The 24,412-nt window shown below is 38.4% G+C and overlaps 1 protein-coding gene across 3 annotated transcripts in view; it reads right to left on the bottom strand.

Moving 5' to 3' along the window:
- Positions 1 to 1,986: 1,986 nt before the first annotated feature.
- The window catches only part of phldb2a (pleckstrin homology-like domain, family B, member 2a), a 37,624-nt gene continuing 15,198 nt past the window's right edge, over positions 1,987 to 24,412 (bottom strand). The window contains exons 6-17 of one of the 3 annotated variants that reach the window (XM_060895783.1): positions 22,007 to 22,147; positions 18,879 to 19,034; positions 18,602 to 18,712; positions 18,420 to 18,509; positions 10,540 to 10,671; positions 7,183 to 7,282; positions 6,900 to 7,092; positions 5,410 to 5,503; positions 4,881 to 5,027; positions 4,106 to 4,325; positions 3,740 to 3,825; positions 1,987 to 3,551 (exon numbers count right to left, since the gene is read on the bottom strand). In XM_060895783.1, the coding sequence (XP_060751766.1) occupies positions 3,411 to 3,551; positions 3,740 to 3,825; positions 4,106 to 4,325; positions 4,881 to 5,027; positions 5,410 to 5,503; positions 6,900 to 7,092; positions 7,183 to 7,282; positions 10,540 to 10,671; positions 18,420 to 18,509; positions 18,602 to 18,712; positions 18,879 to 19,034; positions 22,007 to 22,147 (1,611 nt within the window). In that variant the 3' untranslated portion in view covers positions 1,987 to 3,410. The remainder of the gene's footprint in view (positions 3,552 to 3,739; positions 3,826 to 4,105; positions 4,326 to 4,880; positions 5,028 to 5,409; positions 5,504 to 6,899; positions 7,093 to 7,182; positions 7,283 to 10,539; positions 10,672 to 18,419; positions 18,510 to 18,601; positions 18,713 to 18,878; positions 19,035 to 22,006; positions 22,148 to 24,412) is intronic. The other 2 variants (XM_060895784.1, XM_060895785.1) reach the window with 2 other exon arrangements.

Here is a 24,412-nt window from a genome sequence, read left to right as displayed (position 1 = left end):
TTGTAGTAATGGCTGCCATAATTAAAATGACAGATATGACTGAAAAAAGTGCATAATCTGACCACAAAATGTGATAATGTAACATCATTCTTCATTAGCAATCTACAAATTTCTATGGTCTATATAGTTTGTAAAATCTAAAAGTTTTAAACCAAAAAACATCCAGTCAGCACTATTTCTGCAAGTGGAAGCACCTTGTTGATGAGTGAGGCTACTATGTCATACTAACACTACTAAGTCATGAAACCACTCTTTAGAACTGTGGTGAGCAGGAAAGCATATTAGAACACACAAAATGCTAAGCACAGATGATTGTTTTAATGATACATTGTAATTTCAAACTAATTTTCATACCAAAATTGCAGTTATGACAGGCTGAACAGACACAAAATGCACTTTATTTTAAACATAGTGAGGAGTGTTTGCAGAGCGTTAGTGTAGGTGCCGCCATCACAGTCTTTATAGTTTTTAGGTGTACATGAGTGTGAGTGTATGTATTTACACAGTGTAACAAAAGTATGTGGACTTTGTGAGTTTCTTTGACATCCCACTCCAAATCTGTGTGAAGTAAAATGGGTTTGGTCCCTGCTTTGTGGTTATAACAGCTTCCTCAATTCTGATAGGGCTTTCTGCAAGATTTTTGAGTGTGTCCATCGAAATTTGTGCCCATTCAGTCAAGAGGGCTCTCTTGAAGTCAAGTCTCATAAAGTTCTATAATAGAAGTTAAATGAATAACTGTTAATAGCTAAAATAATACAAATAATTTACAGGGTTGCTTACTCACAAAAACACTAACAGGGTGTGATGAAATGAGAACAAAATATGCAAAAAAAAAAAAAAAAAAAAAAGAAAGTGCTTAGAAATCAGCATTACTTTTCAGTTAATCTTTGGAATTTTTTTCTTTGGAGATTTAATCAGACATTTAAGTTCTTTCATCATATCTATAAAAACAGCCCAACATTCTATTTTGGCAATGTTAAAAATGTAGTAGTGTCTGTCCATTTGAATGGTTGTCTAAATGACTGATAATGGAGCTGAAAACCAATCACTGATTTATTACTGAATCACTGGCACATCTGAATTAAACCCAGATTTATTTATTTATTTTTAACTATTAAAAAAAAAGGAAACTTTGCTAGTGGTTATCCTAACTGGGAAGTCAAGGTATGGTAGTTCCTTCTAAGGAAGTAATGATATTAAGCTTTGTGCCAAGGAATCATGGGTATTAATTGGGCAGCCCATTTCAGAAAGCAGGAGCACTAACCTTCACATCAGTGGTGTGTGCTCATTTAGGAGGAAGACCATTTAAGGCCAGAGGTATGTGCTCATTTCCCCCTACTCGAATTCTTTGTATTTATCATTTTATTATTTACAGAGCAGATTTTTCTTTTTATTTCTGAGCATTAAACAGTCTGATCTTGTACTGAATTTTCTGTACTTCTGGGGAGAATGGAAACTCCCTTAAAGGCTCTCCATTTTTCAAATAATCATTCTTACTGTAGAATGGTGAATTTTATGCTATTTTTGCAGATAAGATAAAGCTTTTCATAGATGGAGTAATAATTGATTCCCCTTAGATCATGGCTGATTTCTTCCTAGCTTGATGTAGACACACACCAGAGTTTTCCAGAACACCAAACGTTATGCTTTTATAAAAGTAGTCACACTTATTGATGAAACATCTGTTTGCTCTTTACTGATTGCTGAGGAATTTCAGGATCTCCCCAATTAAATTACAATTGTACAAAAAATGTTTACATTGCCTAGACTTTTGCAGAGATTTTTAAGGCTGAGCAGTAGACCTCAGGCATGTTACAGCATGTGACAAATAGGATGGGGTTTCTAATGAATTAATTGGAACACAGTTTCATGTGACAAATTTCTGTCTGGAGGCATGCACACACACACACCAAACAAACTTTAGTCATGTTTGCTGATCATTTATTAAGCAATATAATGCAATGCATGTAAATGGACAATTTTCCAAAAATAAGATCTTTAAATTCAAGTACAGTATGAAAAACTGTTCATGTAAACTTTGTTTGGAGTTTATTATAGATTACATTACCTGATGAAAAACTACATTTAATTATTCTAAAGAGTTTTAATTGTGTATAAAATTCATTACAAAAGTATTATAACACATATTCAATAATTAAAAACATGCTATTATAAATTTTCAGTATATATATGTCTAATGCACATACTGTTTGTTCAGCCTCCTTGCTTTTAACCCCTGGAAATTTTATCCAAGTACCACAATGTTTGGATAAAGTTGATTGTACATACACTAACATTTTGTACCTGTTAAAAACAAACCTCCAACTATATTCTTGCCATCAAATGACTATGAAATAAAAAAAAAAAAAAAAAAAAAAGTAAGTCACTCTCGATAAGGTCATCTGCTAAATGCCGTAAATGCCATAAACTATTTGATATGTTACTATAGTTTTGCTTGGCACATTACCTTAATCCTTATAGCAATATAATTAGTTACAATGGTGACTATTTTTTAACAAAAGAAACATTTCTAGTGTGGGCCTTTACTTTGGCTGCTGCTGCTGCTAAAAGAGCTTCAACAATGACAACAGGATCATAATATATTCTGCTATAAGAGTTATCATTTCTATCTTGTCCTTGTAATGATTAAGTTGGAAAGATTATTAACTAAAGGAATTACAAAAAATAATGAGATATTAAGATCTACTGAGAGCCTTGAATGCATTTACAAAATACAGATACTCAAAGAAAGCATGTCTTTGGTTATATATATCCTTCCATTTTTTGACCTATATCGTGCTTCTGGTTTTCTATGAGCAATAAAAAAGAACCAAATTTAACTTATGTATTGACAGACCTTGCTGAAAATGAAATGAAAATGAAAATAAAAAGTATTAGAAAAAGCTTTAAAATTGTAACTCTTAAAACGCTTTTAAAGTTACAAAATATGTGAAAAACTGCCTACATATATTAAAAAAAAAAGGCACTTTAAAATGACAAAAAAATATGTTTGAAGGTTATAAAAAAGTAGTTAAAACAGAATAACATAGCATTTTCTCTGGTTAGTACACTCATACAAATTGAATAAATGAGAGCAAAAAACCATGCAAAGGGGGTTTCTAGAGCTGCTATCTGGAACAAAAATTCAAAAATGGGACAGCATACATGGGTTTAGGGGAAAAATCAGATTAGGCAATGATAACTTCAACTAACTGAACAGATAACTACAACTGCTGAACAGAAAACAATATTTTATACTATACTGTGATTCCCACACCAAAATATTATAATGTATATAATACCATGTATAAATCTGAGCTACAAAAAAGATTCCTCAAAAAGCAGAAAGTACTAGAATCCATTTTAAAGTCTGAGCCAAAGCACGATGGGTCACTGCAGAAAGCTGCTACTCAAACCAGAAAGTGAGAGTAACCTTCTGCTCCTGTTACTATCACATCCATCCAGATCCTCATAGCCTCTGGAGAAGGCGCTACCATGAAGTAAACGCGATCATGTGTCTTTATGCTGAATGTCAGTAAAGGGTTTGGGCTCTGTGTGCATGTGTGTGAGAAATATGAAGGGAAAAATCTCATTAGTAAGTTACATAATAAAATAAAAGTTAAATTAATTGAAAAATCATGTACTTTAACATTTTAATTATGTAACACTTTAATTTAATAACACTGTAATTATGTAAAGTTATCACACTTTCAGGAAGGTGTAAATTTCTGAAGCTCACCTTATGTGCATTCTTAAGGTGATCATAATACACTTCCTTAATAGCTTGAAAGTAGATGACACCCTTTGTTTTTACTTCATGTTTATCTAAAGAGAAGAAATACCAGAAACAATATTTGAATAGAATTAACATTCAGATTATCCAAGATGAAGCTCATTAAAAATAATGTAAAAAGAAAATGTACAAATAATTTATCATATTCATATGAAATACATATAAGCTGGCTTTGAGTGCATTGCTGCACCACTTCCAACTATATTTAGGTTAATACTGCCCCCTAGTGCATCAGACAAGACACTACATGCATGATGTCATAGATATGATGACCTCACAATTCAAGGGTTGTTTCTTTTAATGCAGCTGTACCTGCATAGTATGCCAGGGTCCTGCGATTTCGGTCAAATAAAAACCAGCGTTTTTTCCAGGTTTTGATTTCCCCCCCCATCTTGACTAGAAAGCCTCTGCATGTCTTGTCAGTAATAGCAAGGTGAAAACAGCTGTTGGGATGATGACCTGCTGCCTCAATATGTCTCCGCAGGTCAAAGTCATCCCTCCTGACTGGCAAGTAACGTGTCAATGGACGAGACTGAGAAGACAAATGTCAAATAAATGCTGACATTAGGTGTGGGTTATTTGCTTCCTTTTTTTAGCACCTGTGTTTGTTTCCATGCATACATTTCAACAACATAAAATGCATTTTCACTGTTATTTGAATAATTAAAAAAAAAAAAAAAAATTTAAGTGTTTAAGTTTGAAATCCTAAAGTAGTAAAATAGTATGTCATGTCTTGTAAATATGGTAAACTGAGTGCTAAATAACTATATGTAGTTATATTTATAGAACAGTTCATGACTTCCAATTAATCTGAAAATTATTCCCCATCCTGCCGAGGTAATCTGAAGTTGTGTGTGTTTAAGTTGTGTAGGGGTACAAACAGAGAATTAAATTCTGCAGTGGAATAGTTTTTAAATCTAAACTAGTTTTTCATGTTTTTTAAAACTAAACTAGAACTACTAAAGTATTCTTACTTTACTTATTTCGTACTACTAGAGAATCCTTATACTAAAGTATAAGGATTCTCGTTCTGTTTGCATCATTCGCATCCGATTTTATATACCCAATCAAATTCCCATTGTCTCACCTGTGTTCTTTGCTTCTCCCGGAGCTTGACCTCCCTTTCTATAAGTTTCTGCCTTATGTTTGTCTCCTCTCTAAGTCGCCTTTCCAGTTCTTCTCGCCTCATCTTCTCCTCCTCTAGAGCCTGTTGACGCTGCTCCATTTCTCTCTCCTACAATGAGAGAAATACAAACAAAGACATGCATAAGTCTTGATGTGAGGACAGTGAGGTTTAAAATAAACACCTTTGAAACTGTGAAATCCTATTGTTTTTCTATTGGGCTAATAATATACATCTTTGCTTTTTTTATTAAGGGATGTGACAGCAATCAACCTGGGATGTCATTGGGGAAAAAATAAAAATATAAATAAATAAATAGAAATTAAAATATCACACACTGCAGCTATTATTCATTTCCATGAAAAATGCCAGTAATCAAGTTGACCATATTACATCACATTATTACACAGGAATGTACCTGAATTGAGAGACAGAAAAAATATTACTCCTTTGGTAGGAGACAAAAAGTTTAGAGAATGAAGACAAATGTTACCCTGTGCTTCAAGAGTCTGGACTTCTCTGCCTGCAACTCTCTGAGCAGACACTCCATCTCCTCTATCCTAACCACATTAGATATGCTGGCACTGCTGACACCAAACACACAGACAAATTGTTTTTATTATCCCTGTGATGATCTTTCATCAACATATCAATTAATGTAGCTAATTAATGATATGCAAAATCTAACCATTACCCTTTTAGGTTTTTTTTTTATAAGAAAGTTTTCTTAAGGGTCAGGAAGACAAAACCTTAATGTCCAAATATCAGTTTCAGATATTTCAAGTTCTTTGGACATTTCTCCCAGCATTTTCAATGAAAGGTTCAGATCCAATGCAATCCAAAACAACTTCACTAAAGTTGAAGATAAACATTTAATTTCTACAATGAAAAAACAGACATTACAGTAATAAACATAAACTAACAGTAACTCTGGACATAGAGACAGGTCCTGGGAGTTGATGGGATTAATACAATGTGACCATAACATTAAGAATCTGTTTACAATCTGGTTGTTAAAGGCAGTACTTGCTCAGTCTCCAAAGCTCTATTTAGCCACACCATATCGGCTAATTTGAGTGGAATGCAGTTTAAATTCCAGAAAAGTAGACAGAAAAAAAAAGGTAAAAAAAAAAAAAAAAAAAAAAAAAAAAAAAAAAAAAAACACACAACTCTTGCTGTATCAAGAATTCCAGAAATGAAAGTAATTATAGAAAATTAAGTTAATGAGTATCCGAAATAACAATTTCACCTTGCTCTGACCATTAGGTGTGGACTCTTCAAAACTGGTGAAAGTGTCCTCTGGTTTCTGGCCCAAAAACTAACACCTTTAAGTCCTTTAAAACTTGTTTGTCCAGTAAATCCCACAGATGCTAAATCAGATTGAGGTCTGAAAAATTCATGTTCCTTAAACTATTCCTGAACAATTTTTGCAGTGTGGCTGAGCACATTATACCAGGAGCCACTGCCACTGGGAATACTGTTGCCATAAAGGGGGTTTACTTCACCTTCAACAATGTTTACACTAATACTCTGATCATTCTGCAGGTACGCAGCCACATACATAGCAAGCTGTGATGCAGTGTCTTCTGACACCTTTCTATTATAGCCGGCATTAACTTTTCCAGCCTATTTTTGTGCTACAATAGCTCATCTCTGGGATCAGACCATAAGGGTTAGGCTCCACCCAGAAGGGTTTGGCTCTGTGTACCCATGACCCTTTACCTGGTTCAATAGTTGTCTTTCCTTGGACCACTTTTGATAGATAATCTGACCAAGCCATCTAGCTAACAGTTTGACCTTTGTGGCTCAGATCCATATGCTTGCCATTTTTCCTGCTTCTACCATCAACTTTGAGAACTGTTCACTTTCTGCCTAATATATCCCACCCCTTAAAAGGTGCCATTGTAACAAGATAATTTTGATATCTGTACAGCCAATTTTTTTGTATTCAAAGGGGTAGATTTTGTACTGAGTCAATTCTACCTGGAGATGTTGTCAGGAGAGCAGGCTGAGATGCTCGTCTCCAGGCTGTCTGAACTTTCCACACTGACGGTATCAAAGTTGGTAACATTGTCCACATGGTGAAAAGGGTTCAAATAGAAGTTTGACTCAGACACGGTCCTGCTGTTTATTTCACTCAACCTCTGCCTGCTGTCATTCAAATGCAGGTGACCAGCTGAGAGACAAAGAGACAAACAAGGAAAGATATGGCTTGAGAATGAAAGAAACAGATGGGAATAGTGAAGTGAAAAGTGAAGTGCCTCACCCTTGAGTAGACAGCGAGTGTCTAGATCTCTTGGTGTGTGAGAGGGAGCATGAGGGGGCATACTACCACAGCTAGAACTCTGAGACAGGGGCAGATGGGACTACAGGATAGAAACAGTAGAAAAGAGTGTAGCAAAACAGATTATTCATGTATAGCACAATATATGCATTACTATATATACATATATATGTACAGTGGGGCAAATAAGTATTTGATACACTGCCGCTTTTTCAAGTTTTCCCACTTACAAAGTATGGAGAGATCTGTTATTTTCATCGTAGGTACATCTAAACTGTGAGAGACAGAATAAAAAAAAAATCTAGAAAATCACATTGTATGATTGTTAAATAATTAATTTAAATTTTATTGCATGAAATAATTTGATCACCTAACAACCAGCAAGAATTCTGGCTCTCACAGACCTGTTTGTCTTTAAGAAGCCCTTCTATCCTCCACTCATTACCTTTATTAATTGCATCTGTTTGAACTCGTTACGGGGGGCACGGTGGCTTAGTGGTTAGCACGTTCGCCTCACACCTCCAGGGTTGGGGTTCAATTCCCACCTCCACCTTGTGTGTGTGGAGTTTGCATGTTCTCCTCGTGCCTCGGGGGTTTCCTCCGGGGTACTCCGGTTTCCTCCCCCAGTCCAAAGACATGCATGGTAGGTTGATTGGCATCTCTGGAAAATTGTCCCTAGTGTGTGATTGCGTGAGTGAATGAGAGTGTGTGTGTGTGCCCTGCGATGGGTTGGCACTCCGTCCAGGGTGTATCCTGCCTTGATGCCCAATGACGCCTGAGATAGGCACAGGCTCCCCGTGACCCGAGGTAGTTCGGATAAGCGGTAGAAGATGAATGAATGAATGAATGAATGAACTCGTTACCTTTATAAAAGACACTTGTCCACACACTCGATCAATCAGACTCCAGCCTCCCCAATATGGGCAATACCAAAGAGCTGTCTAAGGACACAAGGAAAATTGTAGACCTGCACAAGGCTGGGTTGGGCTACCGGACAATAGGCAAACTGCTTGGTGAGAAGGCAACAACTGTTGGTGCAATGATTAGAAAATGGAAGAAATTCAAGATGACTGTTAATCTCCCTCGGACTGGGGCTCCATGCAAGATCTCGCCTCGTGGAGTATCAATGATCCTGAGAAAGGTGAGGGATCAGCCTAGAACTATACGAGAGGACCTGGTCAATGACCTGAAGAGAGCTGGGACAACAGTCTCAAGCGGTTACCATTAGTAACACACTACACCATCATGGATTAAAATCCCTGCTCAAGCCAGCACATGTGCAGGCCCATCTGAAGTTTGCAAAAGACCATCTAGATGATCCAGAGGAGGCATGGGACAAGGTCATGTGGTCAGATGAGACCAAAATAGAACTTTTTGGTATAAACTCGACTCGCCATGTTTGGAGGAAGAAGAAGGATGAACACCACCCCGACTGTAAAGCATGGGGGTGAAAACATCATGCTTTGGTGGTGCTTTTCTGCAAAGGGGACACGACTACTGCAAAGTATTGAGGGGAGAATGGATGGGGCCATGTACTGTATCGTGAGATTTTGGGCAACAACCTCCTTCCCTCAGTAAGAGCATTGAAGATGGGTCATGGCTGTGTCTTCCAGCATGACAATGACCCCAATCACACTGCCAAATTTACGGAGGGAGCTGAAACTCCGTGTTGCCCAGCTGAAATATCTGGAGAAGACCTATATGGAGGAGTGGGCCAAAATCCCTGCTACAGTGTGTGAAAACCTGGTCAAGAACTACAGGAAATGACTGACCTCTGTAATTGTAAACAAAGGTTTCTGTACCAGATACTAAGTACTAATTTTTTTTTTTGCATACAAGTTCTATTTTTTCTATTGTATCAAATACTTATTTCATGCAATAAAATGGAATTTAATTGTTTAACCCTTGTGTTGTCCTCCTATACAAATTAGGAGCGCTGAGTCAACTTGACTCAACTGTTTTGACTGCTTATACTGCTTTTTTTAGAAAAAAAAAAAAGAAAACAGAAATTTTGAATTATTTTCACTATAGAGGCACAAAAGTTGATGCACGATTACAGGCTGGTATATTTCAATTGTTTTGAAACCATTTTGACCATTTTTAATGTCAGCAAATAATAAAACCTGTTTTTTTCCAGGCCAAATTGACTTGAATGCTTATAAATCAAAAATTCTACAATTAGCACCATTCTGTGTGTAATATCTATTTTACACTTGTAATATGTATTTTGCCCACCTGATGTCATCTGATCAACCAACAACAGGCTACACACACACTCAAAAACATGCCATAATTTCATGTGAATAAAACTTTGTTTACCTCCTTATGTTTTGTTTTATTATACTTAATTTATGAATGATAAACCTTATGAAATTTTGCCATGTTTTGAGTACATTAAGCAGAAATTATTAAATATTATTTTGGATAACCACTGACTGATAAATGTCAAACATTACTCATATCTCCAGGCCAAAGCTGACTGATGCAACTAAATTCATAAATAAGAGAGAGGAAACAAATATGATTTGAATATGAAAACACAACGTGTGTGTGTGTGTGCGTGTGTGTAAAGACTGTTGGTAGAAGAAGAAGAGAAGAGAATATATTGTCCTAATATCTTCTATATATTGTCCCAATATCTTCTATAGCTGGACAAATGCATATAACAAGTCTGAAATATTTACAAAATGATTGTTTTTGTTTTTTTGGAGGCCCAATGAATTGCAATGCCCAATGCTTGTGTGTGCGCCTGTCTGTGTGTGTGTGTAAAACTTGTTGGTAGATCAGATTTTGCCCCCAGCTGGACAAATGCATCTAACAAATGTGAAATATTTACAAATGAGTAGCTTTTGTTTTTTCTTGAGGCCTAATGAATTGCTATGCCCAGTGCTTGTGTGTGTGTGTGTAGCATCATTTCGGTAGATCATATTTTGCCCTCTGCTAGGCAAAGGTATATCAAAAGTGAGAAATATTTACAAATGTGTAACTTTTTTTTTTCCTGGAGGCCTAATGAAATGCAATGCCCAATATGTGTGCGTGTTTGTGTGTGTGTGCATGTGAGTGTATGAGTGTGTGTATGAGTGTGTGTGCGCGCGCGCGCGTGTGTGTGTGTAAAATAATTTAAAGCATTCACATACAATTATTTTTCCTGTATGTGAACTTTAAATCAAGTAATTCATTCACCTTCAGTAAAAGCTTTTTCTGGTCAGTGTGGATCTGGATTTTTGTGGCCACACTCAAATACTAAGATATAGGCTTTTACAAAAACAATGGAGAACAATTATGTAAAATAATAAAACAAAGTTATGATGCACAAAACTATACACATGAATGGCCAACCTTAGTGTATTGGCTGTGGTCCAATGTGAAACTACCAAAGCTTCCAGAACTGCATCTCTCCCTTTTATGGGACATATTGCTGTAATTCAGCATAGGCCCACCTTCCTTATTGCTGTTACTCCTCCTTCTTACCTACATGGAGTGAAAATGCTGTGTGTAAAACCATGATAAACTGTTTTCAATAAATGATATCAACTGAACAAAAACCTTTAAATGTATTATACTTCTAGCATTTCTAGCATTATTCAGTTTGAATTAAAACTGTGTTATAACAAATAACAATGACAGATTTGAGTGTTCTATTGATTTTTCCACAATTTTGCTAAAAGTTACATAACCAGTTTATGGAGCTTTCAAAGTAGCTGTTTTTGCTATAAATTCTTGCAATGATATTCATTTGTTATTCACTTGTTTCCTTTCCTTTGTAAACTATTACAAAGGAAAGGAAACAAGTGAATAACAAATGAATATCATTGCAAGAATTTATATATATATAAATATATATTATAATATATTATACAGTACAGGAAAGATTATATCAGAGAAAAAAAAAAATACAGTTAAACAACAGTTAAATAAAACTATTTCCTCTGTCTGTCATTATTTAATTTTATTAAATAACTATTAAAGTGTAAAATGATATCAGTGAACCAAAAAGAATCTGTCAGCAGCATGGGGATAAAATAGACCCAAATGCAGGATAGCGTAAAAATAAACAGGGTTAAATAAAAACATGAAACAAGGACACAGACTAGGACACACGACAAATAACAACAGGACAACATCAGAGGATTCCTCTGATGTCCTCTGATGCACGGTTAAATACACGCAACAATCAACACATAAGGAACAGGTGTGCAGAGGTGGGCAGGAAGAGACAAGGGCGGGGCAGTCACGTGACATAAAACAAACAGATGCACATAGCCAAAGTCCCGGCTGACTCCTGACACTAACCATAACAATACAGGGTTTAACTAAAAGATAATAAAGTTACCTGCTTGTGTCAAATTTTTTAATCCACTCTGCTTAATATAACAATTATAAGGTTAGAATATAACCCTTAACCTTTTAATATGGGTATATTTGTCCCCAGGCTACACAAATTTTATATATAAGCAAGCTACTTTAGAAAGAGTGTATCTTTGCAATGTATGATATGCAATCCTTCAGTTTCTACTCGTCTTGTTTGGAAATTAACTATAGCATTGCATGCAAAACTAGCAATATTAGACAAAGCATCCTAAAACTGAATATTAAATCAAGGCATATATGGCACCTACACTTTCTATTGTGTTCAGCTGTCCAACAGGTTGTTAAAACACCCTCGCCAGCTCCCCAGAGGAAGCCATCGTCGGAATACTAACTTCTGGGTTTGCAGAGGTTCACTTTCGGTTTCGACTTTCAGGTGTGTTAGCATAAAAGCTAGTCACAAACTTCTAACAATGCAATGTATTGTCAACTCTGTTGCATACCTAGCCGTATGTTTGTTTTTCCCTGTCTATGTCTTTTTGTGTTTGACCATTGCTCTGTGTATTTCTGGATTTATAACACTTTTTGACTTGTCCCTGTCATATTGTTTACCCATTGCTAATTGCTATCACTGGTTTACTTTCTGCCTATTTACTGTTGCTCTCCTATTGCCTGTCGATTTAGATTTATTTCTGCCTCTGGATTTAATAAAGCTGTGTTACCGACTGTACATGGATTCCGACAACTCTTCATTAAAGAATACTTCCTCTCCAGCAAATCCAGCGGAGCTAACACAGCTACAGGTATTATTAGCCCACCAAGGCAAGCAGCTAGCCGCCTACCAGGAGCAGCTTAAAGCGTTATAGAATACCAATGCAAACCTCCTTCGGGCCCTGCACAATCCACCTACGCCTTAGCCTAGACAATCTAATCCGGAACAGGCCGCAACAGCCCCAGTCTCTACTGCATGTACTGCACTTCTTCCCTGAAGAAACGCCAGAGCCCATGCAGATCGGCCATCTTCTATCGTGGCTATGCAGGTTATCACTGTGCAACCTGTCCAGAGCTAGTCACTGTACGTGGAACTAAGCAGAGCAGAAATCCTAGCCAGTGTTGTCTTTTAATTCCTGCTTTAATTCGCAATGCTAATTCTGCCTAATTTGTTTTTTTGGAGGCCCAATGAATTGCAATGCCCAATGCTTGTGTGTGCGCCTGTCTGTGTGTGTGTGTGTGTGTGTGTGTGTGTGTAAAACTTGTTGGTAGATCAGATTTTGCCCCCAGCTGGACAAATGCATCTAACAAATGTGAAATATTTACAAATGAGTAGCTTTTGTTTTTTCTTGAGGCCTAATGAATTGCTATGCCCAGTGCTTGTGTGTGTGTGTGTGTAGCATCATTTCGGTAGATCATATTTTGCCCTCTGCTAGGCAAAGGTATATCAAAAGTGAGAAATATTTACAAATGTGTAACTTTTTTTTTTCCTGGAGGCCTAATGAAATGCAATGCCCAATATGTGTGCGTGTTTGAGCCCATGCAGATCGGCCATCTTCTATCGTGGCTATGCAGGTTATCACTGTGCAACCTGTCCAGAGCTAGTCACTGTACGTGGAACTAAGCAGAGCAGAAATCCTAGCCAGTGTTGTCTTTTAATTCCTGCTTTAATTCGCAATGCTAATTCTGCCTGTCTTGTCTCAGCCTTGATAGATTCTGGCTCCGTGTTTAATTAGATCCACCTCCAGCTCGCAGAGAAACTACAGCTCCCACTCACTCAATGTCCCTTTCCACTAAGGATTACGGCTGTGGACAGTCCACAAATTGGAAAATGCCTCATCACTTATCACACACCTCCCCTCATGTTACAACTGAAGACATTGTGTTGTACATCACCTCATCTCCTACTAACCCATTCATTTTAGGATTTCCTTGGCTCCAGTTACATGATCCACAGATATATTGGCCCAACAATGAACTCGTCGACTAGTCACCTCACTGAGTCACTTATTGCCTTAAGCACCCCAGAATCTTCCATGCCATAGCACATTCATTGAGAGCCCACACACTAACCTCCAGGGTAACATACCATCAGTGTATGACGACCTGAGGGAGGTATTCAACAAAACAAGCTCTGCCCAGTTACCAATGCATCAACCTTGGGATTGTGTCATTGACTTGCTCCCAAACACAGCGCCACCCAATGGTCAAATATACCCCCTGTCCAGACCAGAGACCAAAGCTATGGAGAACAACATAGAGGAGGTGCTCACAGCAAACTTCATCAGCCCTTCAACCTCCTCGGCGGTAATGGCCTTCTTCTTTGTTGGAAAAAAGGGGGCGGCCTAAGGCCCTGTATTGACTTCCAGGGACTAGATTCCATTACAGTAAAATACTCGTTTCCCATAGCACTAGTCTTACCCACCAAAGGACAACTCAAATGTGCAAAGATTTTCATCTTTCAGCCATTTGTCATAGAAATACTAAGAGACTTCCTGAATCAGTGCGTAATTGTTTATATTGAAGACATTCTCATCTACTCACCCACCCTGGAATCCCACATTACTCAGGTATGCCAAGTTCTACAGCAGCTCTTGCAGCATCATTGTGAAGGAGAAGAAGTGTGAATTTCACCAAGATAGTCTCATTTCAGGTTTACATTATTAATGGCTGGAGGTGGAAATGGACCCCAACCAGTATCAAAGAACCGCAGAAATTTCTCAGATTCAACATTCAGACCCCCCATTTGTCATGGAAGTAGACCGTTCATGTACTGCAATAGGGGCGGTTCTATCCTATCTAACATTCATTATTTGGCAGACGCCCTTATCCAGAGTGACGTACAAAAGTGCTTAAATCTCTATCATTGGATACATTAACTCTGGTTCAGAGTTTCATCTGGTTTCAGAAACCTCCAGATGATCCAAAACTTCAGATTGCTTGCTGAGCCTATGCTACGCTCCTGGAGAGGACTGCTTCACCTTGCTACTGCCTAGGCTTGGAGCCTGAATTTCTGCCCAAACACCCCTACAACCCCTTAAAGGAAGGACCTATTTTGTTTTCTCTTTATCACTGACTTTCTGCTGCACTAAAATTGCACTAGAAACTTAAAGAAAAATAAAACCACGACACTGCTTGCTCTAATCCTGTTTCTGTGCCTGTTCTTCCATGCCCCATCTCTCTAAGTGCCCTACAATACATACAACAAACAGGGAGGAAGTGAAAGTTGAAGTGTCTCATGAATAAGTAGGTCTTCAACTGTCGTTTGAAAATGGCCAGTGACTCAGCTTACCTCTTACCCTGAGAGATGGTGGAACCAGTTTAGCAGTGCTGGTAGATCTGAAAGTGCGAGGTGCAATGCGAGGAGTGAAGAGGGTTTTGAGATAAGAGGGAGCTGGTCCATTTTTGGCTTTGTAGGCAAGCATCAGTATTTGAATCTGATGCATGCAGCTACCAGAAGCCAGTGGAGGGATCGCAGCGTGGTATGCGAGATCACAGGGTGGTATGTGAGAACTTAGGCAAGTTGAATATAAGCTGTGCAGCTGCATTTTGGATCATTTGCAGAGGACAAATTGCATTCATAGGTAGACCTGCCAGCAGTGCATTGCAGTAGTCCAGTCGTGAAATGACAAGTGTTTGAACAAGTGCCTGAGCAGCCTGTGTGGACAAAAATGGCCGAATCCTTCTAATGTTGTAGAGAAGGAACCGACATGGGCGTGTCACATTAGCAACATGAGTGGAATAGTACAGTTGATTGTCCATGGTTACCCCAAGGTTGCGAGCTGTGACTGAAGAGGAGATCAGATCGTTATGCAGGGATATTGCAAGATCATGACCTGGGGATGAATCACCTGGGATGTTCAGCAGTTCAATTTATCTAGAATTGATCTTTAACTGATGAGCCGTCATCCATGATATTTTTGCCAGACATGCTGAGATCCGATCAGAAGCTGTGGTATCTGAGAGTGGGAAAGAGAAGATAAGTTGTGTATCATCAGCATAGCAGTGGTAAGAGAACCCATGGGAGGAAATAACTTCACCAAGAGAGTGAGTATACAGGGAGAAAAAAAGAGGACCAAGTATTGAGCCCGGTGGGACACCAGTGGAGAGTCTGAGCAGAGGTCACTCCACTCCATGTTACCTGATATGAGTGTCCTTAAAGGTAGGATGCAAACCATTCCCATGCTGACCCACAACTCTCAAGACTCCTGAGGGTGGACAAGAAAGTCTTGTGGTTGAAAGGCTTGGAGATGTTTTTACATGCTTTCAATTCACGGTTACTTACAACCATGGATCCAAGAACAGCAAAGCTGATGCGCTGTCCCACCGACATGACCCTCAACATCAAGTCCAAGAAACCCATCCCCACCCCCTGATCATTGCACCTATACAATAGGACCTTATAGAGGACATATGACAGGCACAACAGAGTGAAGAGCCCCCACCCGAATGCCTGCCTAAGTTGCAATATGTACCCACAGACCTCAGGCAATGCACTCTGGAATGGGTCCATACTTCCTTGATCTCAGGACATCCAGGCATTCGATGACCGACACAGCTAACTAGCAAGGCATTCCATAATGCCTTGCGAGTTAGCTGTCATTCGTGTGGGACCAAGGGCACTGAGGTATACTGAGCAGTTCCGCTCAACATGTCAGCCAGAACTGCTCCTTATACCTCAGTGCCCTTGGACGCACATCGCAGTAGATTTTGTCATAGATCTCCCCAACTCACAGGGATTCACAACCATCCAGGGGCACACAGTTCTCTTCTTGGGTCTGGAGGGCCTTCTGCAAAATGTTGGGGATCATTGTCAGCTTAAGATCTAGCTATCACCACCAATCTAATGGGCAGGCAGAACATCTTAACCAGGAGCTTGGAAGGTACTTACGAACATATTGTAGCCAACAATGACACTGGAGCGAGTATCTCCCATTGGCAGAATATGCTCAAAACTCCCTCACCCATATGGCTTTGGGCCTCACCCCATTCCAATGCATCCTAGAGTACCAGCCGCCCTTGTTCCCATGGTTCCCATGAGAACCATGTAATAAGCTTTCGTTATTTTGAGGTTGGATTGTTTCTTTCGTTATTTCGAGGTCTTACTGTCTGCATAAATGAGCTCCAATTTGAATGAATCAGCAGATATGCTAGAATCAGAAGATATGAACACATAACCTGTATCTTTGACACTACATTGTCTCCCAAATGTGACATTGAATATATAATACTTCTACTACCTCTGTGTCTTACAAAAGCATTCATACCCACTGAACTTTTCCACATTTTGACACCATCCAATCTGACTGGTACAGGCTATTTGTTGGTACCTCAAATTGTGAAGACTACAGCACAGGACAGGGCTTTCTCTTACAAAGTCCTGCATTTATGGAACTGGCTTCCAATTACTATTTGAGACTATGGCCTAGAAGATTAGTCAACATTGTCGACAAATCTTTTTGTTGTTCAGTAGTCGTTTCATCTAAATGTGACCTAATGTAAGGGCCTGCAATATCACGATTTGACTGCTATGGTGTGGTACCGCCATAAAGCATAACGCAGCCCTCTTAAATACTATTGCAGTAGAAGAAATCACACCGCCAGTTACGCAGACTAGCAAGTTGTGGAAAAGTTAACAAAACTTAAAACAAAGAATAATATTGTGTGTAATACATGCAAGGCGGAACTTGCTTCCTTTGCTTTATGACCTTCTTTTGACAATGAATTCTTGTACTCCTAAGAAGCCACTACTCTTACAGCAAGGGAACAAAAAATTAAACAATGCTTTGAGAGCATGTGTGTGATTTTAGTTTGACAGAATCGGAAAACTTGCAGAATGACCTGTTTAGTTGCCTCTATTTCAAAAGCTGAATTGATAGTATGTTTTATTTATTAGTTAGAATATGTATAATTCAATATTTTAACTAGTTGCAAATGCTGAATAATTGTTCAAAACCTACTGAATAGTCAGTGAAATAATCAATGATTCATTGATTCATCGTTCTAATAATCGTTAGTTGTTGCAGCCCTACTTGAGGTTCAGACAGTCTCAGTGTTTAAGTCTAGCCTGAAAACATTTTTAGTCAAGTCCTTTTATGAACAGTTATTCAGTATTTTTTCCCCAAAAAGTAACATTTACTTTTAGCAGGTAAAATGCATGCTCAGCTGGATTAAAGGATTAAAGTCGTTAAAAAAACTTTAGTTGCTTTTGAAGTATGCAGAAACACCATGCAGTGTTTTCTATCCATTTGCTGTGTATTGTACCACTTGTAGACCATGGTGGTGGTGTTGATCTGCTGTTGCAGAAGACTGTTCCAGTCTTATGCTTGGGTCTCCAAATTTGAATATTTGATGGGTTTGGTCTGGTTCCTCCCTCATATTGTCTCAATGAGAGTCTTTTGGTGAATGTCTGTATTTTCTATGATCCTCTATTGATTGATAACTCAGGTACACTTACCTCCTGACATCATGAATTGTTGACTGTGGGTTTTTTCTTTTAAGTATGTACCAAAAAAGTTGATTTGGCCATACCTAATGGTTTTGATATCACTCTCATGGGTTTGTTTGTCTCATAGTTTGTCTCATAGTTGTTTTACTAGCATTAAGTTTTTTGGACTTAATGAACATTAAAAGGAACGGAGCCAAATACAAATATCACACTTAAAATAACACTGGACCTTTATCTGCAAAGTGAAATTATATGTAAATATCACATGCCTGACCATTGAACAGTTATAATTTTTACACCGTTCACCTGATATTGATGTAAATACCTCCAAAAGGTGAAAGCCTACACTTTGAGCTCATTACTATAAATTCCAACAAAATTAACTAAGTCCAAATATGAACAAAACTGAATATATAAAGTATATAAACATGTGTGTATAAAACCAAAAATTGAGTAAAATGAATAGTCCCACCTCTTTCAAAGACACAGGGTTCAGAGAGAAGGTCTGGCCACTGGTCAGCTCTGCATATTTCCTTTCCAGTGTGGCAAGATTTTCTTGCTCCTGATAAAGAAAGTAATCAAAATGTGTGATGCTAAAATCCTACATGCCCTCAACTAACCCACCCAAACACACAAACAGAGACACACATTTACCCTTTGTAATATCAGATGAAGACTGTTCTTCTCTTTCAGGAAGTTCTCCTTTTCTTGATGAGCCTGCTGGGTAATCCGAGTGGATTGTTTCTTCAAACCCATAAGCCTCTCCTTTAATAAGTATACATTTTGTTTGTAAATTAAAAAATATTATGAAGCTTTAACTCTTCCACACCATTACATTACCAATGTTTTGGTTTCCAGCTAATTCCATGATGGACACAAACCACAGAAAGTACAAAAATAAATAAACAAATTCCCACTCCCATAAACACACCTCGCGTGTGAGTAAATTGTGCTGGTACTCAGCAATCTCTTGGAGGAGTTGCTGGTTCTGTGACTCTTTTTCTTCAGCCTGATTGCTCTTTTTCTCTAGTTGCTGAAACTCAAGATCCTCAAAGTGCTTCATCTCTGTCCCCAAAATCTCTGTGTCCTGAGATAACAGACATATACATGTACACACTAACCTGAACACAACTCAGATCCTGTTCACTCACATATAATATTGTTTATTTTTTATTGTTTATTAAGTTCTCAAACTTGCTCAACTACTATGGCAGAAAACGCATCAATAAGGCCTTAAACACAACATATGGGAAATGATTCTTGGAGAGCCTGCTCCAAAAGTGAAGAAAGCAGACTGCAGAAAGGAGAGCAGAAAAGCCCAGGAGACAAGTCTCTCTTCTCTGGAACAGTGGAAGAGACTGAGAGTGGCCAACAGATGACCAACTGACTCTGGCGAGCTGACTCTGCAGCAGTTCCTTCAGTGCTTCTGAACGTGAGTCCAACTGGCTCTTCTGTTCCAAGACCAACTCTGCTAACTTCTCTACTTTTATCTCTCTCAGCCTCCAACAGTGCCTTGCCCTGTTAGTCCAAAAATGGCCCAGGTGCAGACATACAGGAAAAACACATAAAAGACAAAAATGGAAGGGATAGAGACAAAGACTGAGTTAGTGAAATAGAAAAGGAAAATGTAAGTATGTGAAAGTAAAGGTCCAAAATTTTGGACCAGATTGATCTTGTCGAGCTACACATGCACTCATGAGATATTCTAGTGATCCTGATAAATTTCTGCTCTCCAGAGAATGTACAGTAGAGTCAATAATATTTGTAAAGGGGAGGTCTAATTGGGTTAGAGATAAAAAGATGAATATCAGAATCTCTGCTTTCATTTGCTGATATTTACATCTGGATGCATTTAACTTAAACATGGTACCTTTTGCTTATGCCTACATATACAGTGTCACTTGAAAGTTTGTGAACCCTTTAGAAATTTCTATATTTCTGCATAAATATGACCAAAACATCATTAGACACTCTCCTAAAAGTAAACAAGGTCAACGCAACCAAACAAATGAGCCAAAAAAATTCCTTCCATAACATTTCTTTGGCTTAAGGTCAAGACTTTGACTTGACCATTACAAAAAATTATCTTAGTTCTTCTTTAATCATTCTTTTGTAGATAGACTTGAGTGCTTGTGGTCATTGTCTTGGTGTATGGCCCATTTTCTCTTGAGTTTCAGTTCATGGACAGATGTCCTGTTATTTAGAATTCACTGGTATGATTCTGAATTCAGTGTTCCTTTAATGATGGCATGCTGTCCTGGCCCATCAAGTTTCACAGATGGTATAAATGTTACGCTGGAATGCATATCCCTTTTCCCAAAATAATGCTCTCATTTAAACCAAAAAGGTCTATTTTGTTCTCATTCCTCCAAAATTTACTTTTCCCAATATTCCCCTGGTTTGTCCACATGAACTTTAGCAAACTTTATGGGTAGCAACGTTCTTTTTGGAGAGTAGTGGCAACTCTGCCATACACACTACGGTTGTTCAGTGTTCACCTGAAGATAGACTGACAAACAATAACATTATCCAAAGTAAGAGAGGCCTTTAGTTGCTTAGACATTATCCTGGGCTCCTTTCTGACTCAACAGACTATTACTGGTCTTGTTTTTGGAGTGATTTTGTTGGTTGTGTTTTTCCAAATCAGTCAGTATGATTAAGGATTCATTTTATCGTCAACTATAATTTTACAATGAAAATGTTATTACATGATGTGAAAGAACTGATAATGTCAACAGTTTTATTATTTGAAAAATAAATAAATAAAATATCTTTTTTGTTGCACATAATTATGCAGAATGCAGTTTATATATAAATACATTTTAATACAAAAAACCTATTTACTGTTCAAGTTACACTCCCGTCCACCCTCTTAGATCTTCATTTTAAGGATGCCAACAGTGGCTTTTTTATAGCTGCCCTTTTAATAACATTAATTTGTCTGACAGTAACCTCTCTTAATAAACCCATATCTGATCAAATTCTTCTCGGCTGTGAATCACGGACAAATATTTTGACAGTTCAATGATCTCTTTTCAGTTTTCGTAATATATCGATTGTTTTCATGCCTTTTGCAAGACTATTGCACTATTTCACACTTCATCTTCAGAAAGATCTTTCTTTCTCCCCATATTGCATGAGAACTGTGATGTACATGTACACCTGATTGTCTTCCTATTGATTGGGAACATTCATTCATTTATTCATTTTCTACCGTTTATCTGAACTACTCGGGTCACGGGGAGCCTGTGCATATCTCAGGTGTCATCGGGCATCGAGGCAGGATACACCCTGGACGGAGTGCCAACCCATTGCAGGGCACACACACTCATTCAATTACACAATCACACACTACAGACAATTTTCCAGAGATGCCAATCAACCTACCATGCATGTCTTTGGACCGGGGGAAGAAACCCCAGAGGCACGGAGAGAACATGCAAAGTCCACACACACAAGGCGGAGGCGGGAATCGAACCCCCAACCCTGGAGGTGTGAGGCGAACGTGCTAACCACTAAGACACTGTTCCCCCCTGATTGAGAACAGATCAACCCTAATTTGACCTTGAAATTAAACACTAATCCTAGAGTTTCACATACTTTTGCCACTCACAGATAAATAATATTGGATCTTTCCTGAATATAAAAAAAATTACCAAGTATAATATACTTGTCTGATTTGTTTGATAGGGTTCACTTGTCTGCTTTTAGGACTTGTTTTGCCCAGGTATGTCCTGTTGGCTGTCTAAACAGTTCTGAATGTCTGAATAGTTCTGAAAGCCTACATTTGTTAAAAATGATCAATCAACATGACAAAGACAGAGAGCAGTATATGGGGAAAAAGCAAGCCATTTTTAAGCTCAGAAAAGACAATAAAATCCAATGCAACTGGAAGCCTTTGGAATAGCCAAAATTTATTGTCTTGTAAACTAATGGTGTAAAAACAACTAGATATTGAACTCGGCCAATGAAAGCAAATGCAAATTATTACAAAATTTCAATCTATAGCAACAACAAAAGTATTGGCTTTGTCATTTCAATGTGATAAAGAGACTGTACCTTTTCAGTTGTATTAGGATTTGTGGTTTTCCCCATTTTGCTCATCTTTTCATTTAACTTCTCTAGCAAAACCTTATCTGCTTGCAGGAGAGCAAGCTCTTCATTCTGCTCACCTTCCAATAGGGCCCTCTCCACCTCCATCTAAACACAGACAGATAGACAGACAGACAGACAGACAGACAGAGAAAATAGTGAGGAACTAGAGAATTCAGCATTGCACTGGAGAACTTTATCCAAGTTTCTTATCAAGTTATTTATTATATCTCTCTCTCACACACACACACTAATTACCTCTAGCAGGAGGTTTGAAATTGCAGGGATAAACAAAAAAGGGGAATTTATTATGGGAAAAATAATAAAAAGCTGGAAACATTAGGAAGAAGGAAATACAACACTCAGAAAACACTGAAAACCAAAAACACAGGGAACCAGAGACAGGGCAACACAGACAAGGACAAAAAAAAAAAGGCAAGGACTCAACAAACAACAGGCACAAAACAACAGGATTAAATAGGGGAGGAAATCATGGAAACACAGGTGTTCCAATCAAGGAACAGGTGTGCAGAGGTGGGAAGGCATTAAGGATAGGGTGGGAAACACACAAGATACACAAAAACAAAAATAAAGGACGTGGAACAAGACAGAACTTGCCAGAATGTCCCTCTAGTGACCAGCCAGGGAAAAAGTTCAAGCTGTTCCTGACAAAAACACTTTTTCTTGAAAAAAAATGTTTTACTGTATATCCAGCACAGATTCCTTTCATGTTGCTAATGTGACACTCTCATGTCGGTTCCTTCTCTACAACATCAGAACGATTCTGTCATTTTTGTCCACACAGGCTGCTCAGGTTCTTGTTCAATCTCTTGTCATTTCAAGACTGGACTACTTCAACGCACTGCTGGCAGGTCTATCTATGAATGCCTAAGTTGCCTAAGTTCTTGCGTAAAACCCCGCTGCTGAGATCCCTCCACCGGCTTCCGATAGCTGCACGCATCAGATTCAAAACACTGATGCTGGCCTACAAAGCCAAAAATGGACCAGCTCCCTTTTACCCCAAAGCCTTCATCAATCCTCACACTGCACCTCGCACTTTCAGAGCTACCAGCACTGCTCAACTGGTCCCACCATCTTTCAGGGTAAGAGGTAAATAGACTCTTTTCTGTTCTGGCACCAAGGTGGTGGAACTTCCCCTAAGGGTCTGAACAACGGTTGAAGACCTACTTCTTCATGAAATGGACTCCAGAAGCTGTGAGGCTTGTTAGGTGCTGTTAGCATAATGAAGGTGGGCATTTTTGTGGCATTTGCACAGTATCGGCTTTCTCCTGGCAACTCAACCATGCAGGTAATTTGTGTTCAAGTACCTCCTTATTGTGTTCCTTTAAACAACACCACTTTTTTCCAGAGCAGCCTGTATTTCTCTCAAAGTTTGTTGTGGGTTTTTTGCATCCCACACAATTCTTCTGTGAATAGTAAGTAAAATCTTTCTTGGTGTACCTGACAGTGGCTTAGTATTAACAGAATCCTCATCACATCATGAGCTGAGAAACTCACTGTGTATTTATGAACAGAGACTAATTAGAATTACAATGAGTGACAGGTGTGGAAACTACCATTTAATAGTCATTTAAACCTCTGTGTGTCAACCTGTGTGTTTATAATGTGGCCAACCATTCAAGCATATGTAAACTGTTGATCAGGGGCCTGTTTCAGAAAGCAGGTTAAGTGAAAACTCTGAGTATGTTAACCCTGAAATGAGGGAAACTCTGGGTTTTCCGTTTCAGAAAGGGAGGTAAGTTAAACCAGAGAAAGCAGGTTAAGTCAAGCCCGTTTCTGAAAGAGAGGTAACTTATACTCAGAGTCAGTTACCATAGTAACTTACTCTGTGAACCTAACCTGGTCGGGAGCAGGTTTTCTTCGGTAAACCCAGAGTTTCTGTCGGTCTCCTCCCCTTTTTTAAAGAGGAAGCGACGTTTAAACACCTCATTCATTGCCCACATTTCAGTTACGCAGAGAGCAGCAAAGTGACTGTAGGATGTGGTAGCTCAGTGGTTAAGGTGTTGGACTACTGATCAGAAGGTCATGGGTTCAAATCCCAGGTCCACCAAGCTTTTGTGGACACAATTGGTCAGTTGTATAAATTCAAACAAAATATGTCACTCTGGGTAAGGGGGTCTGCTAAATGCCGTAAATGTAAAATGAATGAAATGGCGTGTCCTTATATGGACGATCCTGTTGATGAAGAGTCTGTATTAATTCATTTGAGCCCAGAGTGGATTTTTGTCACATCCCTATGCATTTTTATTTGAGCGGTACCGAGCGGTACCATGCGCTTACATCTTGAATTGAACAAAGTGTGTAACTGGATAACTGGAGGGAGAAGTTTACATTAAAAATATAACTTTTAAA

The sequence above is a fragment of the Tachysurus vachellii genome, chromosome 20 (assembly GCF_030014155.1).
Source record: "Tachysurus vachellii isolate PV-2020 chromosome 20, HZAU_Pvac_v1, whole genome shotgun sequence".
Lineage (NCBI taxonomy): Eukaryota > Metazoa > Chordata > Actinopteri > Siluriformes > Bagridae > Tachysurus > Tachysurus vachellii.
The sequence above is the reverse complement of the archived record's forward strand: the minus strand, read 5'-3'. Positions and strand labels throughout refer to the sequence as shown.